General features: G+C 48.6%; 1 protein-coding gene across 1 annotated transcript; it reads right to left on the bottom strand.

Annotated features, from left to right (window-relative positions):
* Window positions 1–237: 237 nt before the first annotated feature.
* Window positions 238–15,027, bottom strand: LOC117054063 (oocyte zinc finger protein XlCOF6-like). The gene is made up of 4 exons (XM_033162518.1): window positions 13,797–15,027; window positions 1,541–2,212; window positions 911–1,120; window positions 238–266 (listed from the first exon to the last, which is right to left on the bottom strand). Exons 1-4 carry the CDS (start codon window positions 15,025–15,027, stop codon window positions 238–240), a joined length of 2,142 nt encoding a protein of 713 aa, XP_033018409.1.
* Between the last annotated feature and the right edge of the window lie 276 nt (window positions 15,028–15,303).

Genomic DNA, 15,303 nt, shown 5'->3' on the forward strand with positions numbered 1-15,303 from the left:
GTTGCCATATCCATGGTTTTTCAAAGGGTATCACGATGTCGTCTAGAATCCAGTACTGGACGATATATCAATATATGGCCCAGCCCTAATCCTCACCACCAGCAATCCAGATTCCTCTCCTCTATCAAAAGGTACTTTAACTCTTAGAATATACTCATAGTTTCACATTGCCTTCAATATTTCATGGCTGTTCAGTTTTACATATAAACACAAGAACTTCAAATACACATCATACGTTTAAGACTGATTTCCTGCAGAGGTCATTGCTGGGAAGAAAAGAGTGGACTCTGAGAGGAAGACGTTCCACACTCCATACAACTTGTGAGACTCCCTAGATGTTCCTTAAACACTCCATTGAAACTAAAGCACTTTCTGCGATCTTTCCACTTAAACTGCTTCTCCACTTTGAGATTGTTGGTGGGTTTGTACGGTTTAAACTCTTAAGAGCTCTTCCTGTCCATGAGTCTGTTTATATAGGACTCCCACTAGGACTGACCCTCTATCGCCTTTCCTGATAGTTATATGGTTTGTCTTTTGTGTAAGTTTGTTGACATAAATCAAAGGTTCCACTCTGACTGAAGTTTCTTCCACATGCCATACATTTAAATTGTTTCTCCCAAGTGTGTTTGCAGATGTCTTCTAAGATTTCCACTCTGACTAAAGCTCTTTCCACACTCCAGACATGTAAATGGTTTCTCCCCTGTGTGAGTCTGTTGATGTCTTCTAAGGTGTCCACTCTGACTAAAGCTCTTTCCACACTCCAGACATTTATATGGTTTCTCCCCTGTGTGAGTTTGTTGATGGCTTCTAAGGCAGGCATTGAAAGTGAAGCTCTTTCCACACTCCTTGCATTTAAAAGGTTTCTCTCCTGTGTGAGTCCATTGATGTCTTTTAAGGCTTCCATTATCACTAAAACTCTTTCCACACTCAATACATTTATATGGTTTTTCTCCCGTGTGAGTCTGTTGATGTCTTCTAAGGTGTCCACTCATATTGAAGCTCTTTCCACACTCCATACATTCATATGGTTTTTCTCCCGTGTGAGTCTGTTGATGTCTTCTAAGGTGTCCACTCTGACTGAAGCTCTTTCCACACTCCATGCATTTAAATGGTTTTTCTCCTGTGTGAGTCTGTTGGTGTTTTCTAAGGATTTCATTATCACTAAAACTCATTCCACACTCGATACACTTAAATGGTTTCTCCCCTGTGTGAGTCCGTTGATGTAGATGGAGGTGTCCACTCTGACTGAAGCTCTTTCCACACTCCATACATTTAAATGGTTTTTCACCCGTGTGAGTCCGCTTGTGTACTTTAAGGTCACCATTGTGACTGAAGCTCTTTCCGCACTCGAGACATTTGAAGGGTTTCTCCCCTGTGTGAGTCCGTTGATGGCTTCTAAGGGTTGCATTGCAACTGAAGGTCTTTCTGTACTCCATACAATTAAAATGTTTCTTTCCTGTGTGCGTCTGTAGATGAATATTGAGGTGTCCACTCCCACTGAAGCTCTTTCCACACTCCATACATTTATATGGTTTTTCACCTGTGTGAGTCCGTTGATGCGTTCTAAGGTTTGCATTCTCACTAAAACTCTTTCCGCATTCCATACATTTAAATGGTTTCTCCCCTGTGTGAGTCCGTTGATGGCTTCTAAGGGCTGCATAATCACTAAAACTCTTTCCACACTCCATGCATTTTAAAGGTTTCTCCCCTGTGTGAACCCATTTGTGTCTTCTAAGAGTTGCTTTATCACTAAAGCTTTTTCCGCATTCCATACATTTAAATGGTTTCTCTCCTGTGTGAGTCCGTTCATGGTTTCTAAGGGTTGCATTCTCACTAAAACTCTTTCCGCACTCATTACATTTAAATGGTTTCTCCCCTGTGTGAGTCCATTGATGTATACTGAGGTGTCCGCTCTGCTTGAAAGTCTTTCCACACTCCATACATTTATATGGTTTTTCACCGGTGTGAGTCCGTTGATGGTTTCTAAGGTGTCCACTCCGACTGAAGCTCTTTCCACACTCCTGACATTTATATGGTTTTTCACCGGTGTGAGTCCGTTGATGTCTTCTAAGGTGTCCACTCCGACTGAAGCTCTTTCCGCACTCAATACATTTAAATGGTTTCTCCCCTGTGTGAGTCCGTTCATGGCTTCTAAGGTTTCCATTCTCACTAAAAGTCTTTCCGCACTCAATACATTTATATGGTTTCTCCCCTGTGTGAGTCCGTTGATGTATATTGAGCTGTCCACTGTGACTGAAGTTCTTCCCACACTCCATGCATTGGAATCCTTTTTTGCCCATGTCAGTCCACTGATGTTCTCCACTATCAGTGAAACTTTTCCCACTCTCCATACTTTTCAATGGTTTGTCCCTTTTGGGGGTTTGTTGCTGTGAGCTATGTGTGCTCATTCAGTGAAGCATATTCCACATTTCACACATTTTAATGTCTATTCCTAATGAAACGAAAGGTGCCTCTTCCCCCGGAACTCTGGCTTGTCTTCTTCGTCACTTTCTTCAGAGTGGGCGCAGAAGAAGTCCTGTTTGGGTTTCAAGGAAGAGAACAAAGAGAAAGAAAACACATCAAGCGCCATTAGCACCTCCTCTTATGTCAATGTCTCCTACATTCTCCACCCATGTTCCCAGATTTTAGGAAATGAAGATACAATGTCATCAAATGAAAATAACACACCAGCCACCTTTCATAATCCTCAATCATCGTTAGTAAAGCAGCATGATCTGGGAATACAGCCTTTTCAAATGAATTGTTTCCTCACAGGAAAGGCAGCTGCTCTCTGTCCATGGACAGACCCTCTCTTTCTCCGGTTCATCTTTCCTTTGGACATTCCCCATCCTCTGCATCATAATCCTCCATTCATCCCCATTTCCACCTCCCTAGAAATCCAGAGTGGAGTGTCTAAGACGGTTGCAATGTGCCCTGCACATCTCATTCCAGCAACTCCTGCAGCCACGCTGGTCACAAACCTACTGCTCTGCTCTCCTTGGGACCATATCAGCTAGGCTGAGGAGGGGGTCTTGTTGTCGAGGCAGCCCAGGACCCCCAAACACACTGTCTAGGCTTGCAGTACTGCTAACACAGCAGTTTCAGGCAGAGCGATGAACTCAGACCTGTGTATCAAAGTCTCTCCGATGTGGAGTAAATAAAACAGAAGTCCTGTTTATATCATTGGTCAATGAAAAAGTATACACAATATTTGTCCTTTGAAGACAAGACCACCAAGTATCCTGTGCCCCCTTCAAAGCTAATGCAAGTATTATGCCTGGAGCTTTTGGGGGTGCAGAACCAGTAAAGCTCCTGCCACCACTATCCCCCCCCCCCAATGCTTTTCAACATCTATATGAAGCCACTGGGAGGGATCATCAGGGTGTTTGGGCTGGGTGTTCACCAGTATGTGGATGATACCCAGCTATACCTCTCTTGTAAAATGGAACCAGTGAAGGAAATGAATGCCCTGTGTGACTGTCTGGAGGTGGTTGGAGGATGGGTGGTGGCTAACAAATCGAGGACAAATGGCTAACAAATCGAGGACAAGACAGAAGTACTGTCCCTAGGGGACAGAGAGCGGGCAGCTGTGGGGGACTCCCTGGTGCTGAATGGGGTAACAGTGCCACTGAATGACCAGGTACGCAGCCTGGGGGTCATTTTGGACTCACAGCTGTCCATGGAGGCACAGGTCTGTTCTGGGTCCAGGGCAGCTGTCTGCCAGTTCCATCTGGTACACAGGCTTAGACCCTAGCAGCGTGCAGACTGTCTCCCCAGAGTGGACTATTGCCATGTGCTCTACATGGGGCTACCATTGAAGGTGACTCAAAAACTGCAAATAATCCTAACGGATCTTTATGGTCTCCCAGCGCATTTCTGAGCACAATTCAAACTGTTGGGGCTGACCTTTAAAGTGTCATTTTTCAGCCACAGAAAGGTATTGATCTCATGTAGGGAGATCATTCCTAGTCTTTTGGTTCAAGAAGGTTCTGGTAGTTTTACTTTGTGTGATTCAAAGCTCTTGCTTTCTCAAGCTGGAACATTTGAGCTGAGAAGGGAGTTTCCTTTCTGCTGAGAGCAGGTGGTGGGACCAGTTGTTATGAGGTTATGCAGAACCTTTCTAATTTTTGGTAACGAGATGAAGCTGGTTTAAACCAAGGCTTGTTACCTAATCCCAAGATTACTCTGGCATTGAATTGTATATAAACTACAGGGCCGAAAGGTACCTGGTCCCACTTCCTATTCTGCTATTTGTCTACTCTGCTTGTGTGTTTCTTACTTGAGGGGTGTTTTGCTATGCTAAATTGGGGTTTTACTGTAAGATAATGATTTGCATTTCTTTGCCTATTTGCCTTCAGGAATAAATTTCTCTGCTGATTGAATTTTTTGCTGTCTCTGAGTGTTTTTTTCCTACTCTGCCAACTATACTTCGGACTTGGAGATCCTTATGGAGGAGCAAGATCAGTGATCTGAAGCCCTCAGAAGCCTCAGCCCTGTAGACCTGAAGGAGCGTCTCCACCCCATCACTCAGTCTGTACACTGAGGTCCTCCTCCGTGGTTCCCTCCCAGCGAAAGGCTCTCCCTTCAGAGGTCAAGGAAATGAACCACTATCTGACATTCAGAAGAAAGCAGAAGGCAACCGTGTATCGGGCGGTTTTTAATGTTTGTTGTTTTACTCTCTTTTATATGTATTGTAAGCAGCCCAGAGTGGGCGGGGTTCAAATACTATTATTATTATTATTATTATTATTATTATTATTATTATATTGTGATTTTTTTGTAGCTATTTTGGAATTTGTACTGCAATATCAGATCACGAAATGTTATGTGTGGAGAAAATCACAGGGTTGCCGTAAACTGTAATCCCACCCACAAACTCTCATTCACATACAGTCCGTAGATTTGGGGAGGCCACACACCTCACCTGTGCTAATACTGGCAGTCTTCAGCCTGCGTAGGCATACCCTGTGTGTAGAGCCTCCAGCCACAGTCACTGTCTATCATGAAAATGGGTCCTTTGACTGGGAAGATTCATGCAGTCGCTGTCATCGGATGCTGATGGGTCGTATCTCAGCTTGTCAGTCACTCGGACATTCCCTGCAAAGAATAAGAGGAACAGAAATGCTTTTGAGGTGCAACTTCTATATCAATCCTGAGAGCCTTTCCATGGACTCTGCACCCCTGTTTCTGATGACAGGTGTACATTATCCTCATCCTCAATAAACCAGGCAGTGCAAAAGACACTTAAAGATGGAAGCCTGAGAGAGGGGGAAAGGTTTCTGGTTGCTTTCTGGGTGGGATTGTGGAAACAAAGAGCTGCTTCCGAGAAGTCCTCTCCCCTCCCCTCTTCTGCTCAGGATTTCCTCTCCTCTCCAGGAGGATCAATGGTTGGACCTGGCAGAGCAGCAGGGGCTTATGGGGTGGCAGGGGCATAGCAAGGTAAACTGATACCCGGCTGCAAAATAATAGCTGTCACCCCCCCCCCCACCAACATCCCCTTCAAAGAAGGAAATATAAGACACTTAAGTTAAAATGGTTATATTCTGCTTTATTTACATTGGTTTGTGTGTTTGTTTATTTACATGGCTTTTTAAATTTACAGCACTATTACCACAAATATCAATTTACCAAGTGATGGCTGTGTTGAATTGATTGTGTAAAGAGGAAATATAACTGAACCTAATTATGCACTCTTGCAGCAATGAAATTCCCCTCCTTAATTTCAGAAAATGGTCAAGTGGGTTTCAAATTACTTCCTAAGCAAAGGTCCCCTGCTAGAACCTGAAATTCTAAAATGCAATGAATCACTTTATTGTCACGATTTGCAAACCTTAATTGCGACGAATTCCACTTAGAAATTCGAGAAAGGAAGCAGTCAGCCTGCAATTCACCCTTACAAATTGAGCGATGCCATAGACCAGGAAACAGCAAACCCTGACTCAAAAACCCTTACTTAAGGCAAGAAGGCGCAAAGCCACTTCGGAGAATGTCATAGACTCACCCAGAACTTCCCAGCCAGCGAAAAACTCGCACCGTCGCACGGCCAGCCTCGCCCAGGAGGAAGGAATAAGGAAATCGCCGGCCGAGCGAGCGAGCGAGGAAGCCGGACCGAGTGAGGTTTTTGGGCGCGGGGCTCGGCTTCGGCGATGCGGGCGCCGGGGGTGGCACCCAGAGTGTCACCCTCTCACACCTGGAACCGGGAACCGCGAGCACCCAGCGCCCCCTGCTTGCTACGCCTCTGCGGGGTGGGAAGAGGATGGAGCTTGCAGGAAGGAAGGAAGGGGTGGAGGGACTGGACCCCCCACTTTCCAGGGATCCCTCTCTGGTCGCCTTGACGGGGTGGCCGATTCCTGGGCGGGCGGGAGGGAGAAGCCAAGGCGGCCGCTCCGGAGATTCCCCGCGGGCGCCACGATGGAGACGTCTCCCTAAAGACTGGTCTTCCTATCTCACTTTCTCTCCCCCCCTCCAATGCTATGCTTCCCTGCCCCAGGGATGCTCCTCCCCCACTTCATGGACCCCCCCTCTTTCCCCGAGTCTCCCCTCCCCAAGACAAGCAGAGAAGGGATGGGGGGGCGATCTCTATCCACGCGTCTCTCGCGCCCGTTAACCCTTTCATGGCCCGTCTTTCTCCACGCGAAACCCACAGCGTCTCGGGGATGCCTGCGTGGGAGAAACGGGGCATGGGGCCCTCGTGGGCACCTCCTGGGTGTCCGCCCCATGTCCGCCGCTGCCAAGGCTCCTAAAGGGCCAAGGAAAGCCCCCTTCGCAGCACACGTGCAGGGATCTACCCAAGCCGACGGGACCCACGAACGGCGCTTTGTGGAGCTGGCGGGGGTCTCTGGGTCCTTCTCTCCCTCCCCCCCCCCTGCGACCCCTTTACCTCTTTGTCCTCGCTGGCGATTCTCCTTTCCTTTCCTGTAACATCCACGGGGGGAGGGGGGTTGTTGCCGCCCCTCCTCTCCTTTCCGAAAGCGCGCGCCCCTGGAGCTACGGCGTAGAGCAGCAATCCGGCGTAGAAGCTCCGCTTACGGGAGAAGCAGGTAGTTTGGGAGGGGCCTCATCCCCCCCCCCCATTCCCGGAACAGAAGCCGGGTGGCGAGGAGGAGGAGGAGCAACATATTGGGAAGGGGATTTGGGGTTGTGGGGGCGGGGTGAGGGAAGGCTGTGCAGGGAGGGGAGGATTGAGTTGGGGGGGGGGGAGAGGAATGTTTTCCCCTTCCCCTCTTCCTTCTGTGGATCAGGACAGCAGGGATGGGGCTGGTCCCAGAAATCCAATTGCAAAGTGGGGTCCCCCACCCCACAATATTTATGCTGCAAAATCCTCCCCACCCCACGCCACGAGCTTAGATCCTTCTGTGTTTTAGGTATTGCTGCTGTACAAACAAGGAATGGGGGGCCGAAATAGGACTCCCCAAAAATCCAAAATGCCCACCACAGCCTCTAACGATGGCCAGAACCATACATGCAGAACAGCCAAGAGGCTCAGAAAAGCAGCTTATAAAATTGTAGCAATAAGCAGATACGATGAATTGGTCTGTTTCCTCTGACTATCCAAAAACTGTAGAAATGTCAAATACTCGCCAAAATTCTACGGTTTGACAGATTTCCTTTTCCCATGGCTAATGCCTCCTCTGGATGTGAGAGGGGGGAATCCAGGCCCCCCCCTGACTCCATAATCCCTTAGGAGGCAGGAGGAGATCAAGGACAGCACATACCCCAGACAGAAATCCATCGGGATGGTGGGTTGAATCCTGATACTTTCCCAAGGTGAAGCGCAGGAAAGCCTTGCAGCTAGAGGAATGTGTGAATGATACTATTATGGTTCTTTGGGAGAGAGGGTAGTTAAAAGGTGTGGGAAACTGGGGTTATTGACAGGTGTGGGTGCCGAAGAATTGATGCTTTTGAATTATGGTGCTGGAGGAGACTCTTGAGAGTCCCATGGACTGCAAAAAGATCAAACCTATCCATTCTTAAAGAATTCAGCCCTGAGTGCTCACTAGAAGGACAGATCCTGAAGCTGAGGCTCCAAGACTTTGGCCACCTCATGAGAAGAGAAGACTCCCTAGAAAAGACCCTGATGTTGGGAAAGATGGAGGGCACAAGGAGAAGGGGACGACAGAGGATGAGATGGTGGGACAGTGTTCTCAAAGCAACTGGCATGAGTTTGGCCAAACTGCGGGAGGCAGCGGAAGATAGGCGTGCCTGGCATTCTTTGGTCCATGGGGTCACAAAGAGTCAGACACGACTGAATGACTGAACAACAACAACAACAACAAGTGGGCTGACTGGATTTTGATGGCAGGGCTAGACTGCCTGGAGAATCGAAAAGAAACACAAATCTTTGAAGCACAAACTTGTAACAGTAAACGGTAAGGCGTTTTTTCAAGTATAGAATGAAGAAACATTTTGTTTACACGGTGATTCCTTTAGCCTTAGGAAATGCAGGCCTGAAATGCAGACGTTTTGATGGGATGAGAGCCATGCTAAATAGGAGATGCAGGTTTCCTTTCTAATCCTGGAAGGGATTTTTGCAGGCAAAGATGTGGTAATTAACACCTGGGTGGGAAAGGGAAGCTTTGCATTCCTTCCTCTTATCGGTTACGCATGGGGGGGGGAGGTTTCCTATGCCTGTCCTTATGTCAAGGGAATGTACGGAAGTTCAGGTTTTGGGGTCCCCTCTCTGTTCATGTGTAACTTGGTGGTTCTTAATTCCTACAACATCTGCAATGTCTGCCTGTGTACGTTCCCGCTCAAGGGATCATGGCAGAGGCTGAGCAGTCTTGAAGCCCTTGACCAAAGTGGCAAGATGGCGGTGGAAACAAGACTCTGGGTGTTTGTGTACTGCCCATGTAACAATGTGCCTGGGGCAAGGGGACATGGTCTAGAGGGGCTCCCTTGAGGGCATAGATTCGTTCCCTACTGCTCAACTTGGGAGTAGACTTCGTTTAGGTGACCCCCCCCCATTCCGTAACATGCAAATACTATGATGGTTCTTTGGGGAAGACGGTAGTTAAAAGGTGTGTGAAACTGGGGTTCTGATGGAGCGATGACCCCCCAAACGACTGAGAATTCACTGTGAACAGGACTGGCCCACCGAAGCCTCACCCCCTTACCTAAAAGCCGGACACCCCGCAATGTGACAGGAATGTGACTCCTGCCCTCAGCAAGCAATCAGCTTCCCCTGCCTCCGCACCGGAGCTAAGCAACCCTGGGGTGCTTAGTTCCCCGCATCCTTGAAATAAAAAGGGGAGAGGCTCGGGAAACCTTCAGGGAGCAAGCAAGGAGTGGGGTGCTCCTTCTCGCCGATTCCTCCCCTTCCCCCCCACCTGCCGCCTGCCTCCCCTTCGCTCCCAAGTCTCCCAAGTGCTAGGAGACTACGGTCCCCCCCCCCCGCTCCAAGTTCCCTTAAGAGGCCCACATTGCACGGGGCAGGCTCACCTGCAGCGAAACAAAATGCATTTAATAATATATAGAATGATTTATTGTTTATACCCCGCCCATCTGGCTGGGCTTCCGCAGTCACTCTGGGCAGCTACCAACCCAATACTAAAAAAATTTACAGCATTAAATATTAAAAAAAGCTTCCCTAAACGTCCGCATAAATGTGTCCCTAGAAAAAATTTAGCTCCCCGGTCGGAGGCAGCCCACCTTCTCTGGTGCTCAAGTGCTGCCGGTGGGCTTCCCAGATGAGGCCCCTGCTTGGCCCCTGGAGGACAGGGGCCCCTTGGACCTGATCCTGCAGGGCTTGACTGATGTTCTGATGCAAGTGAACCCTCCTTTGTCCTTCAGGGAGAACAGGGCTTCCCAAACCTGGATCTCCAGCCGTGTTTGAACTACAGCTCCCATCATCCCTAGCTAGAATGACCAGTGGTCAGGGATGGTGGCAGTTGTTGTCAGCCCCTCCAGATGGCTCTGGCAAGTGAGCCCAGCTGCATGTGACAAGAGTAGGGGGAATTCCTTCCTGGTGTTACAGGGGGGTGGTACCAGATGACATTATCCCCTGGGATTATGAGCCCCAAACCCCTCCCCCCTCAGTCGCACAAGCACGACACACACATCATATTAATACAAGGAAAAACTTCCTCTGAATGGGATTTATTGACGTTGTGTTTATGAATGGGATTTATCATAGAATCAGAGTTGGAAGAGACCCCAAGGGCCATCCAGTCCAAACCCCTGAAAAGCAGGAGACACCATCAAAGCATTCCTGACAGGAGACTCCACCACACTCCTTGGCAGCAAATTCCACTGTCCAACAGTTCTTACTGTCAGGAAGTTCTTCCTAATGTTTAGGTGGAATCTTCTTTCTTGCAGTTTGAATCCATTCCTCCGTGTCCGCTTCTCTGGAGCAGCAGAAAACAACCTTTCTCTCTCCTCTATGTGACATCCTTTGATATATTTGAACATGGCTATCATATCACCCCTTAACCTTCTCTTCTCCAGGCTAAACATACCCAGCTCCCTAAGCCGTTCCTCATAAGGCATCGTTTCCAGGCCTTTGACCATTCTGGTTGCCCTCCTCTGGACACGTTCCAGCTTGTCAGTATCCTTCTTGAACTGTGGTGCCCAGAACTGGAAACAGTATTCCAGGTGAGGTCTGACCAGAGCAGAATATAGTGGTACTATTACTTCCCTTGATCTAGATCGGGGGTCAGCAACCTGCGGCTCCGGAGCCGCATGCGGCTCTTTTACACGGCTGCCGCGGCTCCGGGGCGGATACGCCCGCCCACTTCTCCAGCTGGCCAGCGGCAGCGACCGCCCTCCAGCTGGCCGGCGGCCCGCCCTCCGGAGGCTGAGGGCGCTGCTCAGGGGCGTACCCAGGATCACCTGGCCTTGAACAGCGGGGCAGCGGGGCTCGGAGGCGGTGGGGACGCAGTAGAGGTGGTGCAGCTCAGCCGAGGGCTCTGGCGGGGAGCGCGCCTGAGGCGCGCACGCTCCTTCGGGAAGAGATGGAGCTGGGCGAGCGGGAGGGGGAACTTTGAAGACCCCGCCTCCGCCTCCGAAGCAGGCGCCCATGGGAGAGGCCGCCCCCCGAGCCTGCCTGGCGGGACCAACCCTGCCCAGCTCCGGGAGTCTTCCTAGCGTGGGAGGCGGCCTTGGGGCGGACAGGGGAGCTCCGGGGTCGGTGGGTATGTGGGACCCCACGGCATCCAGAGGCAGCTGAGAGGCGGGACAGGATGGGGGCAGGAAGGGGGCCTTCAGACGCGCCCCCGCACGGGCACTGGAGGCCAGGACTCCTCGACTGGGTCGTGGGACCGCGGGGGAGGGCTGGCCGCGGTTCCTCTCAGAAGGCTGCTGGCTGCTGCGTCGAGGCGACGACGAGGTAGGCAGCTGCGGGCTGGGCCAGGGGCGGCGGGTGGCGGGCAAGGGGGGAAGCCCTCTTATTAAAAATGGTCGAGGAAGCGGCGCCTGTTTCCCTGCCGCTGCCTCCTTCGCTCCTGGTTCCGCTCGCAGCCTCAGACCACGCTCTCGTGGGCGCGCGTCTCTCTCCGCCCCGGAGCAAGGCTGGGACGTTTTGCAGTTTTTCCTCTGTCCTGAGTGTGTGTTAGGGGAGCCTTGACAAAGCACCTGTTGGCGTGGAAGAGAGGAGTCCTAACTTGGATCTGTGTTCATGTGCAAAATCTATCGCCATTGTCATTAAGGGGGGCAGGGAACTCCCCTAAAAAGGTTTGAACACTACGAACTACTACAGCCACCTGTATGCAAGTCAGCACAAACATCACAGGCTTCTCTGGTGCAATTCTGTGCTTTATTTAGCAAGAGAGGAGTTTGGAAGAGGTGAACATAGCCTCTGGTCTGGAATATTAAGGGTAAGAGACACTAAGATTATTGTAAAAGCCAGCAGTCTTCAATAAGACATGGGACAAACATTTAACACAAGTGTGCAGTTGAGGACTCATTTTTTTAAAAAAACAACAACAAATCAAATATTTGTATGCTGTTGCAACCCACCTTGGATCAGGCTGTGACCTGGTAGTGGTCCCCAGGGTGGATAAAAATGAATGATTTTTAAAAAATAAAATAAAAATGGATTTTTTTTATTTAAATCGATTTTTTTTTATTTAAATCGGATTTAAAAAAATAAAATGCAGTGTTATATTTGTTTTAAATGTCGCAATGGTTTTGCGGCTCCCAGTTTTTTTTTCCCTTCGGAAACGGGTCCAAGTGGCTCTTTTGGTCTTAAAGGTTGCAGACCCCTGATCTAGATGCTATACTCCTATTGATGCAGCCCAGAATTGCATTGGCTTTTTTAGCTGCTGCACCACACTGTTGACTCATGTCAAGTATATGGTCTACCAAGACTCCTAAATCTTTTTCACATTTACTGCTCTCAAGCCAGGTGTCACCCATCCTGTATTTGTGCCTTTCATTTTTTTTTGCCCAAGTGCAGCACAGACGGGGGGGGGGGGAAGCTAGGTAGACCACTCTTTGGGGACACATCTCCATCGTGGCACCCGCGGGGATTCTCCGGAGCGGCCGCCTTGGCTTCTCCTTCCCACCCTGGAATCGGCTGCCCCTTCAAGTTGAGCAGAGAGCGATCCCTGGAAAGTGGGGGGGGGGCTTCCAGTCCCCACTCCCTCCTTCCTTCCTGCAAGCTTCATCTTCCTCCCGCCCCGATAAGCCCCTGCCCTGTCCAGACGGCACGGTTCTGCCAAGTCCAACCATTGGTCTCCCTGGAGAGGAGAGGAAATCCTGAGAGGAAGAGGGGAGGGGAGAGTCCTTCTCGGAAGGGGATAAAGTTCTGTTGAAGAAGAAGTGTTTGGAGATCATGCGGTGGTGGGGGTGACAAGTTTGGTGCAAAAAGCAGTCGCAGTCACACACACACACACACACACACACACACACACAAACACCTTGCATGCTTGAGTACAGCAACTCTGGGGCATGAGCTAAGTAGGGGGCAGGGTAGGGGGCGCTTGTAGAGCGATTTCCACGCTGAGGTCAAAAACACACACAGAGGCAGCAGGAATAATTCAGGAATAGTTTATTGAGCTTTCAAAGCATACAGTTCTCACTGGGTCCCCAGTGAGGCACCAAACTTAGCTCCTTAGAGCAAATCCAGTTTCAGCAGTAGAAAAATAAACCACACAGGCTATCTAAGTCAGGCACACACACCGGCAGAAGGGAGCAAGGGAGGAATGAGTCTGGAGCGACACAGGGCAATGGAGGTGTGTGTTTCGCTTCCTGTCATCTGGGAGGGAAGTCAGCAACTCGACATCTGCAGGGGTTTCACGAAGCAAAGCTATCTGCCGGCTGCTTCCAGGCAAACACACATCTCAGAAACGTACACTGTGATTCTTCGTGTGTTGCCATATCCATGGTTTTTCAAAGTTTATCGCGATGTGGTCTAGAAACCGGTATTGGACAAGATATCAATATATCGGCCAGCCCTAATCCTCATTCACCACCAGCAATCCAGATTCCCCCTCTCTATCAAAAGGTACTTTGACTCTAAGAATATACTCATTGTTTGACATTGCCTTCAATATGTCATGGCTGTTCAGTTTTACATATAAACACCAGAACTGCAAATACATGTCATACGTTTAAGACTGATTACCTGCTGAGTTCATTAAATTGAAGAAAAAAGTGGAAGACGTTCCGCACTCCATACAACATGGTTTGTCTCCCGTGTAAGTTTGTTGGCGGAAATTAAGGGTTCCACTCTGACTGAAGTTGCTTCCACATGCTATACATTTAAATGGTTTCTGAACTGTGTGTCTGTTGATGTTTTCTAAGAATTCCACTCTGACTGAAGCTCTTTCCACACTCCATGCATTTAAATGGTTTTTCACCTGTGTGAGTCCGTTGATGTATTCTAAGGTTTCCATTATTACTAAAACTCTTTCCGCACTCGATACATGTAAATGGTTTCTCCCCTGTGTGAGTCCGTTGATGGTTTCTAAGGGTTGCCTTCTCACTAAAACTCTTTCCACACTCAATACATTTAAATGGTTTCTCCCCTGTGTGAGTCCGTTGATGTATCTTGAGTTGTCCACTCTGACTGAAGCTTTTTCCGCACTCAATACATATAAATGGTTTCTCCCCTGTGTGAGTGTGTTGATGTGTATTGAGGTGTCCATTGTGACTGAAGCTCTTTCCACACTCCATACATTTATATGGTTTATCACCCGTGTGAGTCCGTTGATGTATGTTGAATTGTCCACTCTGACTGAAGCTCTTTCCACACTCCATACATTTATATGGTTTATCACCTGTGTGAGTCCGTTGATGTTCTCTAAGGTGTCCACTGTGACTGAAGCTCTTTCCGCACTCCATGCATTTAAAGGGTTTTTCACCTGTGTGAGTCCGTTGATGTGTTCTAAGGTTTCCATTAGCACTAAAACTCTTTCCGCACTCTATACATTTAAATGGTTTCTCCCCTGTGTGAGTGCGTTGATGGCTTCTAAGGGTTTTATTGCAACTGAAGCTCTTTCTGCACTCCATACATTTAAAAGGTTTCTCCCCTGTGTGAGTCCGTTGATGTATGTTGAATTGTTCACTGCGACTGAAGCTCTTTCCACACTCCATGCATTTAAATGCTTTCTCCCCTGTGTGAGTCCATTGATGTGTGTTGAAATGTTGACTGTGACTGTAGCTCCTTCCACACTCCATGCATTTGAATGGTTTCTCCCCTGTGTGAATCCGTTTGTGTTTTGTAAGGGTTGCATTCTCACTAAAACTCTTTCCACACTCCATGCATTTAAATGGTTTCTCCCCTGTGTGAGTCCGTTGGTGTCTTCTAAGATGTCCATTATCACTAAAACTCTTTCCGCACTCCAAGCATTTAAATGGTTTCTCCCCTGTGTGAGTCCGTTGGTGTCTTCTAAGATTTCCATTATCACTAAAACTCTTTCCGCACTCGATACATTTAAAAGGTTTCTCCCCTGTGTGAGTCCGTTGATGTATATTCAGGTATCCGCTCTGACTGAAGTTCTTCCCACACTCCATCCACTGGAATCCATTCTTGCCCATCTGAGTCCGATGATGTTTTCCACTATCAGTGAAACTTTTTCCACTCTCCATACTTTTAAATGGTTTGGCCCTTTTTTGGTTTTGTTGATGTGAGCTATGTGTGCTCATTCAGTGAAGCATATTGCACATTTCACACATTTTAATGTCTATTCCTAATGAAACGAAAGGTGCCCCTTCCCCTGGAATTCTGCCGGTCTTCTCCATCACCTTCTTCAGAGTGGGAGGAAATGAAATACTGTTTGGGTTTCAAGGAAGAGAACAAAGGGAAAGAAAACACATCAAGCGCCATTAGCACCTTCTCTTATTTCAGTGTCTCCTATATTCCCC

Source organism: Lacerta agilis, chromosome 10 (genome assembly GCF_009819535.1).
Source record: "Lacerta agilis isolate rLacAgi1 chromosome 10, rLacAgi1.pri, whole genome shotgun sequence".
NCBI classification, from domain to species: domain Eukaryota; kingdom Metazoa; phylum Chordata; class Lepidosauria; order Squamata; family Lacertidae; genus Lacerta; species Lacerta agilis.